The sequence below is a fragment of the Schistocerca piceifrons genome, chromosome 8 (genome assembly GCF_021461385.2).
Source record: "Schistocerca piceifrons isolate TAMUIC-IGC-003096 chromosome 8, iqSchPice1.1, whole genome shotgun sequence".
Lineage (NCBI taxonomy): Eukaryota > Metazoa > Arthropoda > Insecta > Orthoptera > Acrididae > Schistocerca > Schistocerca piceifrons.
Window position 1 is genome coordinate 409,830,156 of NC_060145.1, and position 27,716 is coordinate 409,857,871.

Sequence of the window (27,716 nt, forward strand, 5' to 3'; positions counted from 1 at the left end):
ACAAACCACATATCATCATCGCCGTTTATAACTGTTACACATGAACCTCACATACTTCTTCGCCGATGTCATGATTGCATTTAGGTTGGTGGCCATCAGTTTCAGCACGTTTTGTAAGATACAGTACAAATGGTACTTCCATTGTTTCAAAGATGGTGTTTGCAGTTAACTTCAACTAACTAATACACTACTGGCCATTAAAATTGCTACACCACGTAGATGACGTGCTACAGACGTGAAATTTAACCGACAGGAAGAAGATGCTGTGATATGTAAATTATTAGCTTTTCAGAGCATTCACACAAGGTTGGCGCCGGTGGCGACACCTGCAACGCGCTGACATGAGGAAAGTTTCCAACCGATGTCTCATACACAAGCAGCAGTTGACCGGCGTTGCCTGGTGAAACGCTGTTGTGATGCCTCGTGTAAGGACGAGAAATGCGTACCATCACTTTTCCGACTTTGATAAAGGTCGGATTGTAGCCTATCACGATTGCCGTTTATCATATCGCGACATTGCTGCTCGCGTTGGTCGAGATCCAATGACTGTCAGCAGAAACAAGCATCTTATCCGCATGGCTGTAACGGATCGTGCAGCCACGTCTCGATCCCAGAGTCAACAGATGGGGTCGTTTGCAAGACAACAACCATATGCACGAACAGTTCGACGACGTTTGCAGCAGCATGGACTATCAGCTCGGAGACCATGGCTGCGGTTACCCTTGACGCTCCATCACAGTAGCGCCTGCGATGGTGTACTCAACGACGAACCTGGGTGCACGAATGGCAAAACGTCATTTTTTCGGATGAATCCAGGTTCTGTTTACAGCATCATGATGGTCGCATCCGTGTTTGGCGACATCGCGGTGAACGCACCTTGGAAGCGTGTGTTCGTCATAGCCATACTGGCGTAACACCTGGCGTGATGGTATGGGGTGCCATTGGTTACACGTCTCGGTCACAACATTGACGGCACTTTGAACAGTGGACATTACATTTCAGATGTGTTACGACCCCTGCCTCTACCCTACATTCGATCCCTGCGAAATCCTACATGTAAGCAGGATAATGCACGACCGCATGTTCCAGGTCCTGTACGGGTCTTTCTGGATACTGAAAATGTTCGACTGCTGCCCTGGTCAGCACATTCTCCAGATCTCTCACCAACTGAAAACGTCTGGTCAATGGTGGCCGAGCAACTGGCTCGTCACAATACGCCAGTCACTTCTCTTGATGAACTGTGGTATCGTGTTGAAGCTGAATGGACAGCTCTATTTGACTCAATGCCCAGGCATATCAAAGCCGTTATTACGGCTAGAGGTGGTTGTTCTGGGTGCTGATTTCTCAGTATCTATGCACCCAAATTTCGTGAAAATGTAATCAAATGTCAGTTCTAGTATAACATATCTGTCCAATTACCCGTTTATCATCTGCATTTCTTCTTGGTGTAGCAATCTTAATGGCCAGTAGCGTACAAATAAAAATGCACTACACGTTAGTGTGATTTTATTCCTATTATCTCCTTAAGCTGGCTTCTCCAACCCCAGGTTATCTGCTTCGTTCAGAAGAGCATCCTCCGTTAAATTTTTGCACGCTCTTACAAAACACCATGTATGAAAATACGTATCCGATCTGACGTGTAAGTCGTATACGGTAGGGACTAGAGGAAATAGATGTAGTTTCGCAGGCGGTCTTCCTGCTGAGGATATTGATACGAATACCTACACATATGGATAGACACTTACTATAGAGACTCGATAACTTTCAGGAAGCGAACGCGTAATAAAGCAACAGGTAATGGTGCAAGAACGTACCACGAAATCGTACTCGACGTCCTGTCGCCGCCGACTGGTGGGTCGGCCGCAGGGGTCCTCGAGGTCGCACTGCGAGCGGATGAAGACCTCGAGCAGCCCCATGAAGAGCATGAAGCTGGAGCCGCCGCACGTGGACGCCAGCGTGGGGCCCGGCGGCTGCGACACGGGGCAGTTGCAGTTCATCTGCGGGTCACACAGAGCGGCACAGGTTAGCACCCAGCAGGCAGTACGGAAACAAAGCGTCACCAGTGGATTGGCTGCAAGGCTACTAAATTGTTGTATAAAACGGACATTTGACCATGACCTCCTTCTTCGTTTAAAAACCCAAAGATTTGTGTGCTTGTTTTTAAAAGTCATTTGTCGTGTAGTGGAATTCATGACATGCTCTACACATGAGACGTGGCCATTATTTAAGTGATGACAGTTGTGACGTTATGGCATAAACTACAACAATTAAAAAAAAAATTGGCATCTCCTCGGTTCCGAGAGTTCCGGAATAGAGATCAACACAAACACCATTTCCGCCCTTTTTATTGCTCATGAAAACTACATATTGCATGTTGTACCATCATACAGCGAGACGTTCAGAGGTGTTGGTCCAGATTTCTGTACACATCGGTACCTTAACACACAGTAGCAAGTCCTCTTGCATTGAGTCGGCCGGTGTGGCCGAGCGGTTCTAGGCACTTCAGTCTGGAACCGCGCGACCGCTATGGTCGCAGGTTGGAATCCTGTCTCGGGCATGGATGTGTGTGATGTCCTCAGGTTCTAAGTTCTAGGGGACTGATGACCTCAGATGATAAGTCCCATAGTGTTCAGAGCCATTTGAACCTCTTGCATTGATGCATGCCTATATGCTTCGTGACATACCATCCACAAGTTCATCAAGGCACTGTTGGTCCAGATTGTCCCACTTCTCAACGGCGATTCGGCGTAGATCCCTCGGAGTGGTTGGTGGGTCACGTCGTCCATAAACAGCCCTTTTAAATCTATCCCATGCATGTTCGATAGGGTTCATGTCTGGAGAAAATGCTGGCTACTCTAGTCGAGCGATGTCGTTATCCTGAAAGAACTCATTCATAAGATGTGCACGATGGGGGCGCGAATTGTCGTCCATGAAGACGAATGCTTCTCCATTATGCTGCCGATATGGTTGCACTATCGGTCGGAGGACGGCATTCACGTATCGTACAGCCGTTACGGCGTCTTCCATGACCACCAGCGGCGTATGTCGGCCCCACATAATGCCACCCCAAAACATCAGGGAACCTCCACGTTGCTGCACTCGCTGGGCAGAGTGTCTGGCTGAAGGCATATGCGACATTCATCGGTGAAGAGAACGTGATGCCAATCCTAAGCAGTCCATTCGGAATGTTTTGGGCCCATCTGTAGCGCGCTGCATGATGTCGTGTTTGCAAAGATGGACCTCGCCATGGACTTCGGGAGTGAAGTTGAGCATCATGCAGCCTATTTCTCACAGTTTGAGTCGTAACACGACGTCCTGTGGCTGCACGAAAAGCATTATTCAACATGGTGGCAATGCTGTCGGGGTTCCTCCGAGACATAATTCGTAGGTAGTGGTTATCCACTGCGGTAGTAGCCCTTCAGCGGCCTGAGCGAGGCATGTCATCGACAATTTCTGTCTTTCTGTATTTCACCCCTATCCGAACAACTTCGTTTTGGATCACTCCGAGACGGCTGGACACTTGTAGCCCTTGGGCGGCCTGAGCGAGGCATGTCATCGACAGTTTCTTTCTGTATTTCTTCCATGTCCGGACAACATCGCTTTGGATTACTCCGAGGCGCCTGGACACTTCCCTTTTTGAGGGCTCTTCCTGGCACAAAGTAACAAGGCTGACGGGATCGGACCACGGTACTGGCCGTCTAGTCATTGATGAACTACAGACGGCACGAGCCGTGTACCCCCTTCCTGGTAGAATGACTGGAACTGATCGGCTGTCAGATTCCCTCCGTCCAAAAGGCGCTGTTCATGCATGGTTTTTTTACAACTTTGGGAGGGGTTTAGTGACATCTCTGAACAATCAAAGGGACTGTGCCTGTGATAAAATATCCAGTCAAAGTGTATCTTAAGGAGTTTTGGGAACTGGGGTGAGGAAGATTTTTTCTGATGTGTGTATTTCAGCCCTGATCCGTGAAGATGATCTGTGACTGAAATCAGTCGATACTTGGGTTATTAAATAACAAGGCAGCTGATAGTCAAACAGGCATTTTGTACATTGCTTGACGGCTGTTAATAGTCATCTTCCAAAAACAGTCACTAAGTTGGTATTTTATGAATTTGAATAGACCGTATTTATTCAGAAACCATCAAAATCGGGGGCTGGGATTCACGTTAATATGAAATTCATTAAAGTAAATTAATAAGATATGGAACAGATCCCCCATGGTGCACACCGTTGCAGAAACAACGGTAAAAGCATGCCACATTTAATATCCAGGACTGGTGACGCTTTTACAGACAGTCGAAGTTTAGTGTAGACTTCAGAGCAGGATGCTTTTAATTGGTTGCACAACGAAACTCCAGCCTCGAGAGCTGGCATTAAACCCAGAGAGGTTTTGGTCTTATGTAAACTACAAGGTGGTTATAACTCAACTTGCGATACTAGAGAATGCCCCCATGTAAAACGAGTGGCCGTAGGCTAATGAAACCTTGTGGAAACATTTCTAAGGAGATGCGGAAGACTAACAAATAAACTATTGAAAAAAATTCTTCTAATTTCTTCATGAGAGGGGAGCATTTGTTAACTGCGTACAATGTTCACGTTCCAGGTTACAAACGTTGCTTAGTGTGGCGACCATACGCATCTACGACAGCCTGCAACCGCGCTCGAGATACTATATCACAATCGTCCCCTTTTCGAACGGCGGACCATGAATCTTCAGCTGTCGTGAAATCGTGCACTGTTCGAAGATGGCAGATTGTGTCCAGCATTCTGAGGCATCGTAACGATAAGTTCTTCAACAATATACGACGCAGTTGACCATCGGCGTCTCGCAGGAGCACTTAGCAAAAGGCCAGCTAATTTTAACTTACTTACCATGTTCGTCAACTCTGGTGCGGAAAGAGGACGTCTCTGCACTGCTTTACTGCGTCGATACTCGCTAATAGCAGCAGCACTGTTGCTGTTGTTTTGGTATAGCAGCTTCAAGAGTAAAGCCCTGCTCACCTTTTCAGACCGACGTTGACTACCTACCACTATAACGCACACTGATGCTTGTGTTTCAACTCTATGTCACCGTTATCAGTACCGGCACCTAACGGCAAGTCATGGCACTAACGCTACTAAGAACGCAAATACTGCAGCGCACAGCCTCTATACCATTTCTAAAAGCTGTGTACCCATACCGTAAATAGTTTTTCGTTTACATTGGCTCAAGTAGCGGAAGTGGTAACCAGCAGCAAGACACAATCAATAACCGCGCAATAGCAATGGTAATGGTGCCACAAAAGCAGAATTACTGAAATCTTGTCACCAAAGAAGACGCAGTAAATATACAAGAAGTCTTATCGCAAACAGCTGTCAACATGATTCGTCTGGAAGGCAGTCCAACTTACATGGCTTGTTCCTGGGGCAGATGATGTAAGTTGGATAGCCTATCTCAAGGAGCATGAAATAGTTTCTGAGACAGTTTTGTTTTGCCCATACTGGACAACTGCTCAATCGACGAAAGACTAGAAAGTTGCGCTGGCCATACCAATACGTAAGAAAAGAATTAGAGGCAATTCGCAGAATTATAGACCTATCAGTGACATCGATCAGTAGTTAGATCTTGGTACATACATTCTGCGTTCTAACATTACTCAATATCTCTAAGAAAACGCTTTATTGACACATAAACAGCACGGATTCAGAAAATATAATGAGTGCGAGCGGTCATGGGATCGCAAGTTTATTCCGTATTTCTAGATTTCCAAAACCCGTCCCTCACAAGCGGCTAGCCTGTGAAATATCGTCTCAGATGTACGATACGTCAGTTCCTGACAAAAAGGTCACAGTTTGTAGTAAATGGTCTGAAGTTATCTAGTGAATGCGAATTTATACCTGGACTTCCACAAGGAAGCGTTACAGACCCTCTGCTGTTTTTAATCTACATACAGAGTTATTGAACTATATAAAATAAAATTGTCATAATTTCTGAACGGTTTGCGTTAGGACGTTAAAACTGCACGATTGGCCGCGGGGCATGATGGGAATTAGTATGCGTGTGCATAGTTTGGTTTAGCGACGAGGCCCGCTTTCATTTCGATGGGTTCGTCAATAAGAAAAATTGGCGCGTTTGGGGGACTGAGAATCCGCATTTTGCGATCGAGAAGTCTCTTCACACTCAACGGGTGACTGTGTTGTGTGCAATGTACAGTCACGAAATAATCGGTGCGATATTCCTTGATGGCACAGTGACTATCGAACGGTATGTGAAGGGTTAGAAGCTGATTTCATTCTCATTATCCAATGCGACCCTGATTTCGACAGGATGTGGTTCATACAAGACAGAGCTCGACCCCATCGACGCAGGAGAGTATTTGATGTCCTGAAGGAGCACTTTGGCGACAGCATTCTGGCTCTGGGGTACTCAGAGGCCACTGGCAAGGGCCTCGATTGGCCGCCATGTTCTCCGGATCTGAACACATGTGGACTATATTAAAGACAAGTGCACAGCAATAACTCCAAAACCATTTCTGAGTTCAAAACAGTCATTCAGGAGGTCATTGAGGACATCGATACTCTGACACGTCAGCGGGTCATGCAGAATTTTGCTATTCGTCTGCGCCAATGATGGCAGGCATATCGTACACGTCATAACCTAAATTAGAATATTTGTAGCGACGTTTACATGTTGAATAAAATGTGTGCACATCTTAGTTTGTAACTAATTTACGTTTTCTTCATATAGTTCAATAATTTGTTACCCTGTAAGTGATCTAGGAGAAAATCTAATCAGCGCTCTTTGATCGTTTGCAGAGGGAGATATCCTTTTCCGACTGTTAAAATGGTTGTACGATCAACTGAAATAAAATGAAAATATTTAGAAAGATTAGAAAATATTGTGGGGAAGGCAAACCAAAGACTGGCTATTCCTGGGGAAAACTGAGGAGATTGAACAAATGTTCTGAAGAACTGACTACACTGTGCTTGTCCGTCTTCTTCCGGAGTACTGCTGCGCATTATAGCGTCCTTAACTGATAAGGTTGCCGAATGATACTGGAAAAGATCAATGAGAGTTCAAGTTGTCCTTTCACAGAACATGAAGAGAATGTCGCGAATATGACAAGCCAGTAGGGAAGGCGATCATCAGAAGCGTTTTCCGTTACGTCGAAATCTTTGAAAATTTTAGTCACCAATGTTCTCCAAATGCCAGAATATGTTGCTAAGTCTCATCTAAATAAACAGGAGTTACCGTCGTAATAAAATAAGGAAAATCAGAGCTCACGTAGAAAGATTTAGATCTTCACTTTTCTGACGTGCTATTCTAGATATGAATGTCTGAGAAACAATATGAAAGGTGTTATGTGCAGCATCTGTCAGATACTTGTGGGACTTTCAGAGTAATATTGTATATTTAGAAATGTTCTCTGTTCAGCTTGAAAATGTCTAAAAAGTTAAAATAACAGTAGTAAATTTTATGAATACTACATTTAAACGTAACAATGATGACTTACTAAAAATATAGCAAGTACGTTCTACTGGGTGCTGATAGGCCTGTCACGTTTTTGGGACTATACGGTGTTGTGAACCCTTCAACTTCTGTTTCACTATGTAAGCGGAGCTTGTGTTTGACTTAAGGATAGAACTGCTTTTATATCGGTGCAGACGTGCACTTGACATCAGATGGCCTGTAAGGATGAAGTTATAATACACAGAAATCGATAGCATTGTAAGTTAACGCTCATTATTACAGTGCAGCAGACTGGAGACAATTATGTTGATCAATCTGCCTGCAGCTGTGCCTCCCTTCCCCGTCATTTTAATTACTCAATTGCTGATAGATTCCGTAAAGGGATGTTCTGTTCTGAGGTTCCAGTTATACCATATTGACGAACAACAAATACTCACCGCAGAGAGACAAATGTTTGGAACATGGTATCTTATATACATTTTGTTCTCATTCAGTTAGCAACTGTGCTGTCACATAAAATTAGTTGGTAATGTTTGAAATCCGTTGGTAATGAATTGCTATGTGACACCGCACAAGTCAAAAGTTTCCAGTAGAACAACTTTTGCAAATAATTTGTATTACAAGCGAGCCCATTTCGTTTCAGGTAGACGTAAAATTGGTCTGTCAAGGTACTCTTTGAGGTTTACGTTTAATTGACATTGAAGATTTTATAGAGAGACTGTCTTACGAGGTCGGGAGAAGAAGTCGGTGGTATTAAGCAGTCTATCATAAATCTGAAATGATTTAGAGAAATAGTTATCCGGACCAATTACAGTGAATGTCCAGCGATTTTTGAAATAGATCTTCCACAGGCAGACAGTGCTCTGTACACAGATCACATAGCGTTTTATTCGCTGCTCCAAGCCACTAGATGGAAATCTGTAAAGATCTGATTATAACTAATTTGCAAAGTATTCCCCCACTTAAGTATCCAGAGACATTTAGCATTTCTTTCTTCAGTACTTACCGCTGCAGGAAAATGTTGTTGCGCCATGAATTCTGCACTTTAGATAAATTTCTTTGTGGGCTTCTCTTGTTCCGGACGAACGCTCTTGACATAACACTCGATTTGTGAGTCACTTATTAGTATCTGATAATGAGACTCGTCTTGAAATCGATTTTACATCGATATAACAACAATGAAAGTGATTCAGCTACGTGAAAAGGGACATTCTTCCCCAAAATAAATTAAACAACCGCTAAGCCCATATGGATACCCTACACATAAAGAACTCTGCGGAATAAAACAAAAGAAAAGAAAAGAGACAGGAGTGGCTACCTCCACTCTCTCATTAGGCTAGAATCAATCTTTCCAGCTATATGCATTTTTAAGACACAATGGACGTTGTCTTTAGATTTTTGTTGGTATTGTCATCTTTCGTGCACAGATGAAACATTAAAACAAAACTTTGAACCTCTTCTCTACTGAAGGTTTTAGGGTATTGATACCATCTCCTTGAACCCGCTTTAGTTTGGGATCGTGTATAGATATTACGGAGAGTAAGAAAGATAGCTTCAGCATAAATCAGAATAGCAGTTTATATGAACTTCTAATGGAACACACGAAGTCTGTAATAACATCATATGCTTTTCTGACAGGAGCTGAACAGGAACTTGATGGATAACATTAAATCCGTAAATGCATTCTGTAAGTAGCAGTGCAAGTTACGAGTGTGGAAACTATACGGTGCCACATTCGGTAATTAGAACACTACCAGAGCAGTTTGTGGGAGTTGAGGAAAATCGTCACTCTCACTCGCGAACCTGCAGTGTGACTTCATTCTTGTTTCTCTCAGGACTGCTGGCGTCATATTCTCAGCTTTTCACTCTCGTGAGTGAACGTAATGAGAAAGCTTGTCCAGTCACGGAAGCCTAGCGTAAGTTAAACAAGTCTTCTGGGACTTAAGTTGTTTCGTGCTACAGCTGCGAATATGTCGAATGGAATTTGTAGAGCAGTAACTGTAGTTTGCGTGACACTCCGCGCTTTCCCTCGTAGTCAAATTCATGTGGGCACCAAAGCCGTTCTACTGGAGACCTGATAAACCATACGGCGTTTCTTCTTTTTTGTAGCTTCTACCCGTGCACGCTTGACTTATGTTAAAATTCGCAGACGCCGTTTCGTTTCTCATTTATATAATCGTCATGTTTGTCATCTAATTTTATCTCTTTGCTCGGGATTGACATTCGACAGGAGCGGGCTTAAATTCCTCGTTCTACCACGCTGATTCTGATTTTTTGTATCCTAAATCACTTACGGTGAAAGTCTGCTTGTCTCTTTAAACAGGCTTTCAACTTCTCTTACACTTTTCCAATGAAGCTGAATGCAAAGAACTCAGACGTCGATGAGACAGTTGCTAATTTTCCTTACTTCCTTCTGGTTCATCTAAGAGTATTGCCGCGTGTAGTAATTGAAATAACATGCCTTTGAAACACACTGAACTTTGCCTAACGAAATTAATAGTTTTTTGTACCGGAATGTCAATTTTCCTTTTCTTGTATAAATATTAATACAACAAATAGCGTACATGTCTCCAAGTAAGCAGTAGCCCTCAGCTAACGCTAAAAACTTAAACTTAGACGAAAACTGAAATAGAAAGAAGGGAAATCAACGACAAGGAGTGGAACATATGTCAAGAAGATAGACCATGCTCCTCAGGAAGTGGAGTGCTTACGGCAAAAAGCAGAAATATTGAATATAGTAAGGCCCAAAATGAATCCAACTGCTGTGTACGATTTTAATTGACGCCAGATTCAAAGTCAACCTGATTTCGGTAGGGTGGCTATACATTGACACGCCCCTCCTATCCACATCCTCCACCGAGGATGACACGGCGGTCGGATAGTCCCCGTAGGCCACTCGCGGCCTGAAGACGTTATGTGTTCAAAAGTACGCGGACACCTACAAATGTACATTAATATGTCGCCTTTATGACGGCTTGAAATCTACTGGGGACATATTCAATGAGGTATCTGAATGTCTGTGGAAGAACGACGGCAAATTCTTCCTCCAGCTCCATCACTGACATATGCTCTAACTTAGAGGAGATTATCGTCATTGGACGATCTTAAGCAAATGGTGAAATATTTGGACAGGATTTATACTTGGTGTAATGAATGTCAGCCCACTATAAATTATGTACATGCAATAAAATACCTATAACGGAGACAAGAACCTAAATTATTGGATTAGAAGATTAATAGTAATCATTTAGACCACTTCATTTCGTTTAAATGTTTAGAAGCGATACTAAGAAGTTATAAGAAATTAGATGAAGATGTAAAATCAATTATAGGGGAAAACAAACTGAAGAAATGGGTTAGTATGAAAAGGTTTTGGGAAAATATAGTGCAACTGTATCAGAAATCACATACGGGTCGATAGTGTCCACATTTCTTGAGAACTGTTCTACCTGAAGTCTACCGAATCCAGAAACGTGCCGCCAGAACCATAACTGATAATTATAGACCGTGTGAAAGTGCAGTACAGATGCTTGGCGAACTTCACTGGAAATCGCTGCAAGACAGGTGATGTTGCCTCGAAACCCTGTTCCATACACATGTATGAACACTTGCCGTCCATTCTGACGCCGTCGTTCACCTTGTGCAGTAATCATGAGAATATGATGAGGAAGATTAGTGCGCATAGAGAAGCACAAAGTCATTGCCCCTTCGCTCAAGACGCAAAACGCAAAAAGAATAACAAAAGCTAATCCTGGTACGAAGTACCCTCCACCAAATATTGTACAGTCACTTGCGGAGTATATATTTGTAGATATAGAATTTCTGTCTTAAGATCACATTGAAATGGGTAATTTGCCTGTTGCACTAGGCCACTGAACACAGCAGTACATAAGGAGATATCGTTTACGTTATGAAATTGCCGTGAAGTAGACTGCTTCTCGTCAGGTTTCCCTATGCCTCCCAGCATTATGGAAGATTTTAGATTTCTTGCTTCTGCTGCTTCACTTTGATTCAGCTAGTTATTCATTCAAGCTGACTAACAATCGCAGTCTCCAAGTGCACCCCGTACAAGCCTCTCCACCACAGAAGAAGAGGAAATTAAGCCCGTTATCAGCACGTCTGAGAAATTTTTGAACTCGCCAAAAAAGAAAATTGCTGCAAACATAAGATGTGGTGTAACATGTCACTCCGGCAGTGTGATGTGTAGCCCCATGTTCACCTACCAGACGAAAGACGGTCGCGATCATTAAACTATATAGTATTTCGATGATTAGAAAGAGGTCGCTGTTTGGAGGTTTTGTCTGTTTTTCATGTGGTGGGTTAACGGATAGACGCTGTATCACCACGAATTGGGGGTTGCATGGGCTTTGCATAACATCCGTGAGTCGACGTCGCGGCTTGATGTGCCGTGTTGCACAACCAAGTAAAAGAACGCGCCGTCACACTGCGGAGTGGTGTCACGGCACAACAGAATGTACAGATAAGCATTCGTCTAATGTCAGATTCAAATGTCAGATCTCAAGATGGTGATACAAGCACTGTTCCCTCTTGTGAAACGATGTAACTTAAGATGCTGTACATTGGAATAAAATATGCAGAGGTAGTATATGAACAAATTATTTTCATTTGCAGAAACACAAGATTTGGTGAAGTTTTTCAAGTTTCAGCACTAGCACAACTGCTGCGGGAATGAAGTTCGTCAAGTTCAGAGCTTTAAAACAACAACAAATTTGATTCTGAAAACGTATATCCACTCACTGCTCTGCAAAGCTTAAGGACGAGATAGATAAAGTAACACAATATATTAGCTACTCGGTTGAAATGAGTTTTGCCAGAGGTCTCCCACTCGCACACTTAATGCTAGACAACCCATGGCCTGAGATCAGGATCACTATAACGCCAACTGGGGCTGGCCACTCAACTCAGGTGGTTGAACGAACAGAAAAAGACAGTAAGTCTCAATCAGCGACCAGGTACAGTGTGCTGTAGTAATGATCTTCATTACAACAAGGCCTGGTGACAACGTTTGGGGAAAAATCATCGTGAAAGGAGAAAGTGTGAAGAGTGTAGCCCAGAAGTTTGGTATTTTTCACAGCTTTTTTTTTCACGCGCATGGATGCCATCTCCAATGACAGGCACAGCAAAAGACCGTTGCATTGTGCAACAGGCAAGAAGGTACCCACATCAAACAGTGCTTGCAATTACATCCATTTTTAGCAGGACTGCAATATACGGAACCTCACGGTTTACAGTGGCACTGATACTGCATGGCGTGGTCTCTTTGCCCTACGACCAGTACGTCGTGCTCCGTTGGCACCTTCACATCTGCGGCACGGTTTGCGCTGTTCGCGAAGATCATAGGGACCCGACAAACGAGGAGTAGGATCGCGTGTTGTTCTCGGATAAGAATCTGGACGTACCCTCATATGGCATGAAGTGGGAACACGTAATGCACCCAGGAATATTTACGAACGTGATCGTCTTGATGGTCCAGTTGTTATTAAGTGGGGAGGCATAATGTTGCGTGGTCATGTTGACCTACAGATCTCTGAACACGGTACACTCAAAGGTCAACGGTATTGTGACACTATAATCCTTCCCCATTTGGTTTTTTCCAGGGGGAGATTTGCCTTGACTTCATTCTTATGGACGACAATGACCGATCGCGTCCAAAAGCGGAGATAGAGCAGCTCTTGGAACGAGGGGATATTCAATGAATGAAATGGTCTACCCCCGACATAAATGTCATCGAGCACGAGTGGGTGTGTGTGTAAAACGTACTGCAGCACATCCATATCCACCACTGACTGTGCAGAAGTTGTCGACCGTGCTGGTGCATGCATAGAATGCTTCACCACACGAACTCCTTACCAGCAATGTGATCAGCAAAGGAGCACGTTGCAGAGTATACATTATAGTCCCTGGTGATCAATAAGACGCCCTTCACTTTTTATATATCCTTTAAAACCTGAATTTGACAAACATTACTTCTGTTACGGTGTAAAGTCAAGCGCCGGCACTCCAGTCGCGGACGATAGAGAAGAGGTGGCTGTGAGAAGACGTCAGCCAATCGCACGCTGACCACCCCTCTCCAGGACGACAACGCGACAACAGCGGCCCCTGTATGAGAAGGACATAAGCGCCTCGATCGACTGGCGACGCCCAGTAGTAGCCTCAAGACTAGGCACTTGTATAGAAGCGTCAATACTAGTTACTTTGCTTGTACATTCTATGTGGCTCAGACTTGTAATTGTTTGTACTAAACATTATTTAGTATGTCGCCCTTTGCTTGCGACACATCTGTGTAATTGTCAAAGTTATGTATTCTCTCTTTTCGTTTTGTAATAAAACTCATTCCACCAACTGCGACATAATCGCGTAAAACTCATTAATACGATTTGTTAGAATGTTTTACGCAGACTTCCTAGACACGCAATATTTGACGACAAGGCTAGACATAATAATTGACGACGAGCACGGAGACAACAGCTTCAAAACTAAAATTGTTTTTCAGAAAAGTAAGTCCAGGAGAAGTAACATCAAACACTAGTGAAAGGTTCACTTGGCTTCTTAAAGCGGCGTCAGTGTTCAGAGGCGCTGGTGAGTGTCATAAAATCATACGAGGGCCGCTCGGAAAGTGAAGTTCGACTAACCGCGAAATGGAAATCACAGTGGAAATCGAAAACGTTTTATTTGTAAAAATATGATGCACGTACTAGCTACTTCTCTAGATAGTCACCAATGTAAGTTGCTTTGTACGAGCTTGCCCATACCCTCGCTATAGAAGGCAGCCGCGTACGCTTTCCGCCAATTCTCTACTCTGGTGGGCAGTTTGTTATCTGAGTCAAAATGTTGTCTTCAGCGTCAGCCTTTCATATGAGCAGAGATGTACGTCAAAGGAATCAAGTCCGGGATGAAAGGTGGGCGATCAAACATTTCCCATCGGAAACGCTGCTGGACAGCCTCATTGCCCCTGCAGCGTGCGGCCGACAACTGTCAGGAAGAAGGAAAAGCATGACTATGTGGAATCCCATGAAGTCAGGCGAAACATCACAGGGGACACCCACACTCGGCTGGAGACACCATTGTTGTAAGCACCATTGCGTGCTCACAGTGTGCTCATAACTGTGAAGAAGAACGTGATGCGATCTACAGGTATATTACAGACACTGCCCAACACATCTGTGCAAAGCTTCATTGGATTTTTCACTGTCTTTTCCGTTTTCGACCTATCAGACCTTACTTGCCGAAAAGGTGGCGTGCGTGGGTCGTCGGCCTCAGCGGCCCTTCATTAGGAGTGTTCGTTGTACTGTGTGCTCAGACACATTTGTACTCTGGCCAGCATCAAAGTTTGATGGCAGTTTCACCACAGCTCGCCGCCTGTCCTGTTTTACCACTTCGCCCAGCTTACGACGTCCGACATGTGTAACTGGGGGATGGCTGCCCATTCCATGATGCCTGGATGCGGTTTCGGTCCATCACAGTCTGCCCTCTGTCGAACTCAGATAGGTCGCGCGTTCCCCATTCTACACATGGACAGCATGTTCACTGATACTACATGCACCGTGCGTGTGTCTGGCTGACAATCATTCCTCGCCAGATGACTCTGCTATCGCCTGGATGGGTTTAATCGATAACAGATGGTCGACTCCTACTAGTAGTTCTAAAACTTACATCGTTCTCTCCAGTCCAACTGAGTGTAGACCTAAAGCACTGGTCAATTTCGCAAAGGTCTTCCCTTCATTATCCCTCCTACTCACTGTTTATGTTGGTTCCACTTGTGCAAAGCATGTCTGTCCGCATCCAATGCGGCAACTTGCAGAAGACATTGCCTAACACCAATGGCCAGAGAGAGAGGGCCAAATTGCAGGACGGCGTATGCAGCTGCGACAGTACACAGCAGAGAGCTGGAGGAGAAACTCCGGCCTCGGGCTGCCGTAAACGCATCTCGTAACCGACGCGACGCCTGCGCGACATCCAGCTGCAGGCCACCACACCTGCAGAGGATTACATGCGGCCGCTTGCGAAACAGGCAGCCTTCTCGTTTTCCTCAAAGTGCGGAATGAGGAGAAAACTGCGAAGCATTTGACAGCGACGAAATGTTAAATCAGGTCTATAGCAGATAATTCAACACCTTAGCCTCCTGTTTCGTAGATCTTGCAGAATTAAATATAGGCTTATGAATCATATATTTCATCTTCATCTACATCCTCTTCCATTTCCATAATATTGTCCTCAAGTACATTGCCGTAGTATAGACCCCCTATATACTCCTTCCACCTTTCTGCTTTTCCTTCTTTGCTTAGAACTGGGTTTCCATCTGAGCTCTTGATATTCATACAAGTGGTTCTCTTTTCTCCAAATGTCTCTTTAATTTTCCTGTAGGCAGTATCTATCTTACCCCTAGTGATGTATGCCTATACATTCTTACATTTGTCCTCTAGCCATCCCTGCTTAGCCATTTTGCACTTCCTGTCGATCTCATTTTTGAGACGTTTGTATTCCTTTTTGCCTGCTACATTTACTGAATTTTTATATTTTCTTCTTTCATCAATTAAATTCAGTATTTCTTCTGTTACCCAAGGATTTCTACTAGCCCTCGTCTTTTTACCTACTTGATCCTGTGCTGCCTTCACTACTTCATTACTCAAAGCTTATGTAATTATGGTATAACAATGTAAATACTCGGGAAAATACAATTTTAGGCATATTATCAGTAGAGTAAGTGGTCCAAATTTTGGCAGAGTTCTGAATTTTGACTAGCTAGATCGTTGGTACTGAGGCGTGCTGCAGCCTAGGGGAAAGAATGTAAAACAGACCTCGTCAATTGTTCTATAAACCGCCACAACAGCAGTTTTTGTCTTTACGAATAGTGTTCTGTCTAGTATGTCTTGTTAAGGGTAATCATAGCTTTAAGTTCACCTTTAGGATTAACAACTACTATTTCTCATTATTATGTAATTAACGTAAATTTTACTTGTAGTATTGGTCTAAATTAGTATGCTCTAATTTGAGCTATAGCCGGATTTTGGACCGCTTCCTCAATACGCCTAAGGTATACCGTTTTCGTTTTAGAACGCGAATAACAAAGCCGAAACTTATATTGCAGGGAAAGTAAAGAAATGGAATTAAACAGCTATGACGAAGCCGATATGAGCAGTCAGAGATAAAGCTATGGGGATCAACTCCTCAAGAGCTTCCATCCAATTCAGCTAGCACCCTTAAACGAGAGCCACGCCTTGGTAATGAGAATCGCTTCGTGCCCTGACAGGGATTATTGCTGTCGGTGAAGCAGGTAAGAGCAAACCCTGAGAAGGGAAGTGCACGCAATGGACACTTGAAACCGGGCACCTCAGGAAAGGCAATTATTCACAGCGTCACCTACAGCTAAGTTGCACGTCTTCAACTGGCCAAACAACACGGAAAGTGGACAGTAGGTTGAAAGGTGTGTGTTTAGAAATTTTTCTTGTTTTGGATGTCTGGAGTCGCGCCCGTAAAGTTTTAATTGCTTTGGCACGCGAACGCAGCCTCGGCAGGGACGTTACGCTGCACAGACGTAAGTTAGAGGTGATCTTTGCTCTGCGAAGATGCGTGCCAGATTTACTTGTTGAGAGGAGACAGACACTTCAGGTTTGGTGTTAGATGTGAACAGTCGAATTTTGGTTTATTAGCAATAAGTAGTAAACAATGGACAATTTTGGGAATTATACTATGGATTAATAAAGGATTTATTGTGTAAAGAAAAAGAATTGATTTTTAGTTTGGTACGATTACGTTCTTTGTGAAGAATGAATTGCAGGTAATGGTTAACTTTGTTTTATTTGTGGCAGCGGTTTGATAATGCAGCATACTTGGTTCGCCAGACATCCGGAATCTTTTCTTTTCTTTTTAGGATTTATCAATCAGTGTGAGACAAATGGATTTAAGAATTAGATTTCTGAATTTTGCTGACGGAAATATTATACATCTGAAGTTTAATCTATGTAATTCTTGGATTATGTGATTTCGAGCTTAACTGTTGTCGAAATAACATTGAATGTTACTAAGTCAAATGATACGAGATTGATGTTGAGTTCATTTAACTCAGAGACATTTTCCACATCCAAAGAGTTAATTATTTATCAAAAATTGTGAACCAAGAATGATAGGATTCAACATTTGTATATCTCAGTAGTTAAATTTTGCAAGTCTGTTATACAAGACCGCTCAAGCTACGGTAGCAGTTTGCACAGCGTCATCCAATGCGAGCCAGGTAGGCCAAAATGGTCTACGAGACAGATTCCTTCTGCAATTAAATTTCACAGGAACCAACTTTAGTTTCAAAGTAATCAGTTCCTCATTAAAATTCGTAGTCAGATTTTGTGGCAAGTTTCAGAAAGGGCATGATTTTTTTTAGAATTCTCACAGAGTTCTCTATGAATTCTCGCAGTTGAGTTTTGTCATCAACACAGCGTTACGCAGTTATCAGCAGTAAGGTCTGGTATGCCCACCACTTTAAACATGAAGCCCAAAGTTTAGCATCTCACAGACTATTTAAATTAAAAACGCACAGTCAACGTTACAGATACGCTTGTACTAAAATAAATTCAAACAGATTACCTTCAAGGTGACTGGAAGCTTCCGACGAGTCTCGATTCTGCCTTTGTCTTGCTAGACGCTGAGTACACCCAGGGCCCAATGAGGCGCTTAACTCGGAGTATGTGAAAGGTCTAGTTGATGCCGGAGGTGGAATAAGAACCATGATATTTACTTCATGGTACTTGATAAATTGTGGCCCTGTCTTCTAGGTCTTCATGATGAGTACGCTACGGAGAGTCCCGTTTCCCAAGACGACAGCAGCCTAGTTTAAGCGCTGCTTGCATACGTTTCTAGTTTGCCGAACCCTCAGGCAACCTGTGGTATCCCGACTGGACCAGATCACTCGATGTCAGTCCCATTGAAAATGTATGGCGCTATATGGATGCGATAGTCAGCATCCCCACAGTTTAGGAGCTTTAGCTTCAGCTAGAAACGGTATACCTGAAAACGCTTTTGGACCCCCCTCCTCGCCTATTTCAAGCCGTTATCGAATCTAGAGGCGGTATTATGCAATATTAGCGTGACATCTTCTGAGGGAGACTAAATTTTCGTTCAGTGTGCCTATTGAACTGTTTCGCACGACCTGTAAAATCTCACAGTAGGAGGTGAACGGGTCAGTTATTTTCATGTACCAAAAATTGTCAACTGCAGAAATGTCCATCTAGAGGACCTAGTAAGATGTCAGTCTGCTCTGTGCAAATAGTTACTAATTTCCATCAATATCTACATCTACATGAGAATCCAGGCAGAAGTTTCAACTAACCGCCCTCAAGCTATTTCTTTACCGGTCCCCACTCGAACAGCGAGCGGGAAAAACGAACACTTAAATCTTTCTGTGCGAGTTCTGATTTATCTTATTTTATTCGAATGATCGTTTCTCCGTAGGTAAGTGGGTGCAAACGAGATGTTTTCACATTTGAAGGAAAAATTGGGTAATTGAAATCTCATGAGAAAATCCTATCGCAACTAAACACGCCATTGTTTTAATGATTATCATCCCAATTCGCCTGTCATATTCGTGACTCTCCCCTATTTCGCGATAATACGAAACGAACTGCCCTACTTTCAACTTTTTCAGTGTCCTCCGTCAGTCCCATCTGATGCAGATGCCACGCCGGACACCAGTACTTCCGAAGCGGGCGGACAAACGTGTAAGCAGTCCGTTCCGTAGGCCTGGTGCATTATCTATGTGTTCTGCTTTCTCCACAACATCATTTATGTGACCATTCCAATTTCAATTATTCCTAATTGTAATTACTAAGTATTTAGTTTATTTTACAGCCTTTAGGAATGCGTGATCTATCGTGTAACTCAAATTCAGCGGATTCCTTTTGGAACTCATGTGGATGACTGCACACTTTTAGTTATTCTGAGTCATTTGCCACCATGTAGTTATCTCATCTAAGAGATTAAGTCATCATCTGATGACTTAACACGACGATAATTGACACCATGATCTCCAGACAATCTAAGAGGACTGCTCAGATTGTCTCCTAAATAGTTTATGTTGATTAGGAACAGCATAAGCCTTAAACTCATCCTTGGGGAACACAAAGTATTACTTCTGTTTTACATCATGACTTTCCGTCAATTACTACTGTCCGTGACCTTTCTGATGCGAAATCGGGAACCCATTCGCACAACCGAGGCGATGCTCCGTAAGCATCCAATTTAGTTAGAAGTCGCTTGTGAAGGACGCTGTTAAAAGCCAACATAAAATACATCAAGTTTTAGCGAAGAAGAGCAACGTGGAAAACTTGAAATATAAAGGCTAAATGCAGGTAATATATGTGTATTTAATTACAGGGTGATTATAATTAAAGTTAAAATTTCAAAACACTGTAGAAATAACACCACTGGTCAGAAATGACATCAAATTGCAACGGAATATTATCGGAGAAGGGAGAAAACGTATGGCAAAAGAAAAAGAAATAGTGTGAAAACTGATTAATAGATGGCGCTGTATGTGTCATAATACCTAAAAGAAATCGCCTGTCATTCGCACGTTCCATTAAAGTTGATATAAACACGCCAGGTACACGGCTTTTCCTCTCTTCGCGTTTGCGACGTTCGCCATGACTCTCTCAATGCCAGAACGCGCTCTGCTTGTAATGCTGTATTACAAGAATGATGACTGTGCACAGGTCGCTCTGCGGAAGTTCCGGACACTGAAGGGTTTGAGAAGGGTCTGGAAAAAATGATTCGAAAAGACGGGTTCTTTTGGTGTGCAAGCTGCTTTAGGGAGGAAACGAATTGATTCGACGTTGCACATACCCGGCAGCACGGCATGTAAACTCCAACGAAACATCTTTCTTTGCTATCCATTCAAAATTACTCATGTGCACGACTTGCTTCCTGTTGACCTGCCAGCATGAGAGACTTTGCTTTAGAATATCTTGCTCGCGTGGTAGTGGCAGATATTGTGGACGGACGAAGTCCACTTGCATCTGACAGAATATGTTCAAAATGGTTCAAATGGCTCTGAGCACTATGGGACTTAACACCTGTGTCATCAGTCCCCTAGAACTTAGAATTACTTAAACCTAACTAACCTAAAGACATCACACACATCCATACCCGAGGCAGGATTCGAACCTGCGACCGTAGCGGTTGCGCGGTTCCACACTGAAGCGCCTAGAACCGCTCGGCCACTCCGGACGGCTGACAGAATAAGTGAATACACAGAATCGTCGAAAATGGCAAACGAAAATCCACACGCAAAACAACCAGTACCACTTCATCATGAAAAGGTCACTGTGTAGTGCGGGTTTATGGCATCATTTATCATAGGGCCGTATGTTTTCGAAGAGACAGTTGCTCCCGGTCCTGTTACCTGCACTGTCACTGGTATGTGATATTAGTATCTTTTGCCCAACCACATGATTCCAGCTCTCCAACAACGTGGACGTGTGGATGAGATCATTTTTATGGAAGATGGCGTACCTTCGCACATTGCAAATGCAGTTAAACAGCTGCTGAAGCGCCATTTCGGAAATGCTACAATTATCAGCCACCATTTCCCTACAGCCTGGCCGTCCCGATCACCTGATCTTAATCCGTGTGACTCCTGGCTGTGGGGCTATCTGAAACATGTCGTGTTAAATGTTCCTACTGCAAACATAGCGAGCAGGCCGCAGTGGCCGAGCGGTTCTAGGCGCTTCAGCCTGTGCGACCACTACGGTCGCAGGTTCGAATCATGGATGTGTGTGATGTCCTTAGGTTAGTTAGATTTAAGTAGTTCTAATTTCTATTGGACTGATGACCTCATATGTTAAGTCCCATAGTGCTGAGAGCCATTTGAACTTTTTTTTCCCAAAAGTCAGCTGCATTGAAGGCACGAATTGCGCAACACATCCTGAACGTGACCCCAGAAACACTTTGATCAGTTGTGGAACGCTGTTTCCCGATTTCAAGTTATTGCAGAACATGTTATGCACCAGTCACACAGAAATTAATAATTCGATTTGATTTTGATTCATGCTTTTTAAGCGGTTTTTGGCCTCAGGACAATTAAAAACCGACTTTAGTGATGCTTTTTATGCAGTTTTTGGCCTCATGTCAATTAAAACCGGTTTTTCTCATCCGATGTCATACGACCTTGCCTTGGTGGATCGGCTTAAGTAACTAACAGCATCACACCTATACACCCATCCACACTGAGTAGTACAGTTTGCTTAACGTCAAACCTACACCTTAGGCATTGTTGTATGATTCATTTGTCATTTGTAGTCGAACACTAATTAACTGCGATGCTTACAGCGCCATCTATTTCTACATTTTGTAAGTATTTATTTTTCTTCTGCCATACGTTTTCCCCTTCTCCGATAATATTCCGTTGCACTTTGACGTCACTCTAACCAGTGGTGTTAATTCTAGAGCAGTTTCAAAGTTTAACTTTCATTATAATACGGATACAGAAAGTCTATGATTCAGTGGGAGATTCCTTCACATGGAGTTGGAGCATGAGGAAGGTAGACGCTATTGCCTGCTTTAGTATTCTAATTAGAAGTGTGAGCTCTAAAAAATGGCTCAGTCTTTCACCATCAAAAAGTAGACCCTTTATCCGTCAGACGCCAGCATGTGCGTGTACGTGTGATCATTGTAGAAAGTCTTGGAGCATCGTTAGAAGGCGAGGGTTGCCGTCCACCTTCCTAATATGGAATCGCGCGTGAGAAGCGCGGCTCGTTACGTGATCCGTGAGCGCCTACTCTCCGGTTGCATCGATATATGGTCCGAGGGCTGGAAACGGAGTGTCCAATAGACACACGCTAGAAATCAGTAAGCATTGCCATGGATGGCTACACAAAGCAAGCATAGTTGCCTGCATATTTAAATCGGTAATTTCGCGTGGAATGATATAAACTGATAAGCTAAATGTTATGACCAATGCCCACCGCGACGCTGGAAGACGCCTGGTGGCGTTGCGAGCACGTGATGAGGTGGCAAATGCATGTAAGTGAAACAGACAAGAACAGGGGATCACCTTTGGGAAGATATGGGCTGCGAATAAGGAAACACATTCAGATAAGACACTTTGACAAAGGGCGTATTATTATTATGCATAGCCTGTGAACGAGTGTCTCGAAAACGGCGAAGCTAGTCCAATGCTCACGTGCTGCTGCAGTGATCTACGGAAAGAGGTAGGACAGAGAAACTAGGCGCTAAATGGTTGGACTTCCAAGACACTTCTCAGAACGTGGGTTTCGGAGGCTTGTCGTCACTGTAAAGTAGGAGAGATGGCGATCTGTAGCGTCTGTGCCGAATGAGCACAATGCTGGTGCACGCACAAGTGTTTCGGAGCACGCCGTTCTCCGTACATTGTTGAACATGGAGTTCCGCAGCAGACCACCCCTACGCATGTTGACCCAACGACATCGTCAATTACGATGACCGTGGGCACGGGACCATCGGGATTCGACAGTCGATCGATGGAAGCTTGTCAGCTCTTCGGGTGAATCACACTTTTGCTGCACGAGGTCTATAGTCATCTGTACAAACGTCGTCATCGATGTGAACGAATGGCCGCTCAAAGCGTACACGACGCCACGCACGCCGACTGGTGGCTCAAAGTGGTTCAAATGGCTCTGAGCACTATGCGACTTAACTTCTGAAGTCATCAGTCCCCTATAACTTAGAACTAGTTAAGCCTAACCAACCTAAGGACATCACACACATACATGCCCGAGGCAGGATTCGAACCTGCGACCGTAGCGGTCGCGCGGTTCCAGACTGAAGCGCCGACTGGTGGGAGCAGTATCATGCTAAGGGAGACATTCTCCTGCGCTTGCATGAGACCTGTGGTAGTAATCGAAGACACGCCGGCGGCTGCGAACCACTTGCATCCCTTCATACTTGAGATCTTCCCCGGCGATGATATCTTGTTTCAGCAGTATAACTGTCCGTGTCTGGGAGCCAGAACCCTGCTACACTGGCCTGAGGAGCATTATAGTGAACTCATCTTGACGTCTCGGCGATCAAATTCCCCCGATGTAAATTCTACGGAACCCATCTGTGTTGGTATCGGATGCCGTCGCCGCGTACGCAGATCAGCGGCCCGTTATTTAAACGAATTACATGACATGTGCGTTGATATCTAATGACACATATCTCCACAAACCTACCAACAAGCTGTCGGATCCCTAATACGTAGAATCAACTATGTATTTCGTTACAATGACGGACGAACAAGCTATTAAGCAGGTGGTCATAATGTTTGGCTCATCAGTGTACATGCCTCTTTCTGCTAGGATTTAGTCAACAGTAAGATACACATCGGTTTCACCACGAAGCCTGTAGCTCACATATTTGGACAAAGTTTTACACTCAGTTAAGGAGTTAAGACAAAACATTCAAGCTACTCTCAATGTGTTGAGGAATATGAACAGCAATGCCACTTTTCAGCAGACACCTAGGGATGGTGGGCTTCCATAAAATGAAGCATATTGTGACAAGCTCTAGAGGAAGTTTTCAGATCAATAAACTGAAAAGAAAAGAAGGAATGCCTTTTGCTGAAGACATTGCCTCAAGTACAGATAGGCTTCGAAAGCGTATGGGAGGAATTAATACGGCACGTTTGAAAACAACCCTGAAAACTAGTTCTAATAAGAGTACAATGTATAATGAACACATTGACAAGAAAACTGTTCCGTTTAACATCGATCCCAAGGAAGTACGTGGTAGGTCGTTATTTAATACAACGATAGGGTGGGTAGAAAAATAAACGGAACAGTAGAAGTCCTGGAGTGCCGTGGCTAAAATAGATTTTTCAATTCTAATTTCTGATGAGTCTGGAAAGTAGAGTACTTAATGGGTATTTTCTCTGTTGACTTGTGGTAGTGAGATGAGAACTCTTAAGTATCAAAACTATGAAAAAGCTGAAAAATGGTTAGCGCACAAAGAAACAATGTATTTTGGGAATTATTAGGAGTGCAGGAAAACAAACGGACCAGGGAACAGGTTGAAGTACAAGATGTACTCATAACAGCAAGACTTAAGATCCAGATGATGAACAGATGAAAGGTGAATGACATTAAAAGACATGGCTGCTAAAAACTGGAGACATGTAAGGGATGGAAAAACCTGACGAGGGCATTATGCAACAATGGTTGCCGAATGAATGATGATGCTGATGCTGATGATGATGATGACGTTGACTGGTCGGTGACAACCTCTCCACCGGAATTGAACTACTGCTCTACTGCTCTGAGCGATTGAAACGTACGTTAACGAGCGCTTTCATATTTAACATTATTTATTCTTAGCTAACTGGACTGATTCACTGTAGTGTATCGCTCATACACATTATGATCAATACAAGTCGCGTTTCAAATAGCACTGCAGTTGTCGACGTAACGCGTCGGCACTCAGTCACTTCACGTCGCGTCACAGATTCACTTCGAAAATGTTTGACACGTGACGGTGCGATGGTGTTCTGCAACTGGTAGACGGAATGCACCTGGTGCAACTGTGATTTGAATCATTTCGATCTAATGAAGAATTTGGTCTATCTAGAATCGAGAACTTTTGCGGTGGTTAGTTACTCTATAGGCCGTACAGGATGAAACGTGAGGCATCGTAGGCTGTATATTGACGAAAGTGATGCAAAGACACACTTTCAGTACCTGAGTAACTAAAGTAATCGGGCGTCACATTTGAAAATGCTCTATCAGTCAATAGTTCATTTGGACATGTTCACTACAGGCTACACTTTTGTGAACTGCCAACGGCAGAGCTGTGCTGAAATTCACTAATTCCTGTTTTGAAGGTCAAAGTAATTAATAGAGATATCCAAACACTGACATTTGTATCTTAACATCATCATTTTCGCAGTCAGTATCATCATCATACTCATCACAATAGAGGTTGTACTGTGCTTGATATTCTTACGTCAGCATTTCAGTCCGCAAATCTCTTTCTGATTCTAGTCGCCACCCTCTTAAGCCTTGTGCATGGCAAGATCTACTCGTTATTTTCCGAGATGATGATAATTTTGTTCTTTCTCTTTTTCATGGTGACAAATATAACAGAGCGCCTGTTGGCTATATCTTCCTTCATTACATGCCCGTTCCACTGAAATTGCCTTTGTTCTAATATTTCGAATATTTCGTGCATACTAGCTTTTATGTTCATACGATTTCTTATTTAACCAGTACTACTACATACAATACTAGTATCCGGTAGTCCATTTCCAACGCATCGAGCTTATAACGTATCTGCAGAATGTTTCAGATTTCCGCTGCAGCGACGTTACCAGAGTCTGAACGGCCATGCTGCACCTGTAAACCATTTATCACAGGAAACATACTTTGTGGTCATTTGTCCGTGAAGCAGAGGGAAGGCAGCATGATTAAAGTGTAGCATCCTGCCTAGGACGAGGGCATAAGTCACGGAACACAAGATCCGAAGTGAATAGAGACGGTCCGAAAAGTGACCGTGACTTTTCCAAACGAACCATTCCGGCGTTCGACGTAATAACTTTAAGGAAAAAACCTGGGAAACTAGATGGACTTGTGAATTTACTTGCACAACGGTATTTGAGAGTCTTAATAGCAATAGCACCTGCCTCGGTGGTCTGTGAAGCAGTGGAACTGTAATGAACACGCCAAACGGCTTGGAGTGGCGTACAGTAGCAGTGAAATTGGAGGGATATTGTGATGGTTCTGACTGTTACTTCTTGCTTGGTGTATAACTGTTAGTTCTGTCGAATGCAATGTGTTTATAATTATATTTTACATAACGGTGCACCTGGAGCACTGTATTTTTACCAGCAGGTGTTCATTCTTTCCGCGCGCTATACGAAATTGGAATAATAGAGGATTGTGAAGGTGGTCCGATGAACCCTTTGCCAGGCACTTAAATGTGATTTGCAGAGTATCCATGTAGATGTAGATGTAGATGGTTAACTTCCAGTCCATTAAATGTGCACCGTGGTTCGGCAGCGAGCTTTACTCGACTGACCGGGACGAAACCCATATTTTAATTCCACTAAATATCTTTTGGATGTACCAGAACGTTGACTGCGTGCCAAATAGATCTGTCTTCCCACAAAACATAATTAAAGAAGAGGTACAATATGTTCACAACGTTTTCCGACAAAAAAGCGCAGTTCAGCCCATTGTCTGAGATACTGCGTTGACGATAAACGTTTGTGTTCAGTTAATAATGAACTCGTAAACTACGATTGTGGTTCAGCGTCAGATGTAGAGTAGTAGAGTATTTCAGAATAAACGACATTTTGTGCCGGGCCGGGAATCGAACCCGGATTTCCCGCTTATCGCGAGAGGTCTGCTTAAACAATTTTTTTCCTACAGTTGGTCGGGGCGGACGTCATATGACACCTGCTCTAGTTATAGTTCGCTCCACTTAGGCTTTTAGAGCACGCTCCCAGGAGCGGCCCAAATCTTCATTTGCCCTCGTGTCTGCTGTCCTTTGTTTTGATACTACGAAATATTCTACAGCTGATGCGGAGCCATAATCGCAGAAAGTAGCGACCACTTCATCATGGTTTGACAATGATCTTTACTCGACTGGCTGGGACGAAACCCATACTTGAATCCCAATGATTACCTTTTGGATGAATTAGAACGTTGAGTGAGTACCAAATAGATCCCCTGCTACCACAAACTATAAATAAGGGGGCGAAATCTGTTCACAATGTTTTCCTGGAGAAAAACGTAAACATATTCCACTTTGATTGAATTTTCCTATTTTGAGAAGACCGAAGAACGAATTGTTTTATTTGAAAAAACATTTAACAGCCAAGGTCGCATAAATATTTAAAACAATAGATTTCGACAGACTCTGCTGTCATATTCAGGTCTCAAAAAATCTTTTTATGGTGAAACGTGTTCCTGTTAAGTTGGACCTCTTCCATATGACAACTTGGCTTGAGTTTCTACGTAAAATAAACACGTTTCATAACAAAAACATTTTGTAAGAGCTCAAGATGACAGCAAAGTCTGTCAAAACCTTCGTTTTAAATAAAGAAATATTTGTGCGATCTTGGCTGTTGAATGTTTTTGGTAAATATTACGCTTTGTAAAATTATGCATTAAGCCTTCCCCGTAGATTTAATTCTATAAATATCAGAATAAGGTGTTCGGAATCTCTATGGATTGCATCGAACGAACAGCAGTGGGTGCTGGTGACTTTTGACCACGTACAGTAGATTGGTTTTTCCCTTTATAA

The 27,716-nt window shown here is 43.3% G+C and overlaps 1 protein-coding gene across 2 annotated transcripts in view; it reads right to left on the minus strand.

Moving 5' to 3' along the window:
• LOC124711211 (glucose dehydrogenase [FAD, quinone]) overlaps positions 1-27,716 on the minus strand; it is a 476,275-nt gene that overhangs the window by 105,208 nt on the left and 343,351 nt on the right. For both annotated transcript variants that reach the window (XM_047241158.1, XM_047241159.1), the window contains one exon: positions 1,815-1,997. In XM_047241158.1, the coding sequence (XP_047097114.1) occupies positions 1,815-1,997 (183 nt within the window). The remainder of the gene's footprint in view (positions 1-1,814; positions 1,998-27,716) is intronic.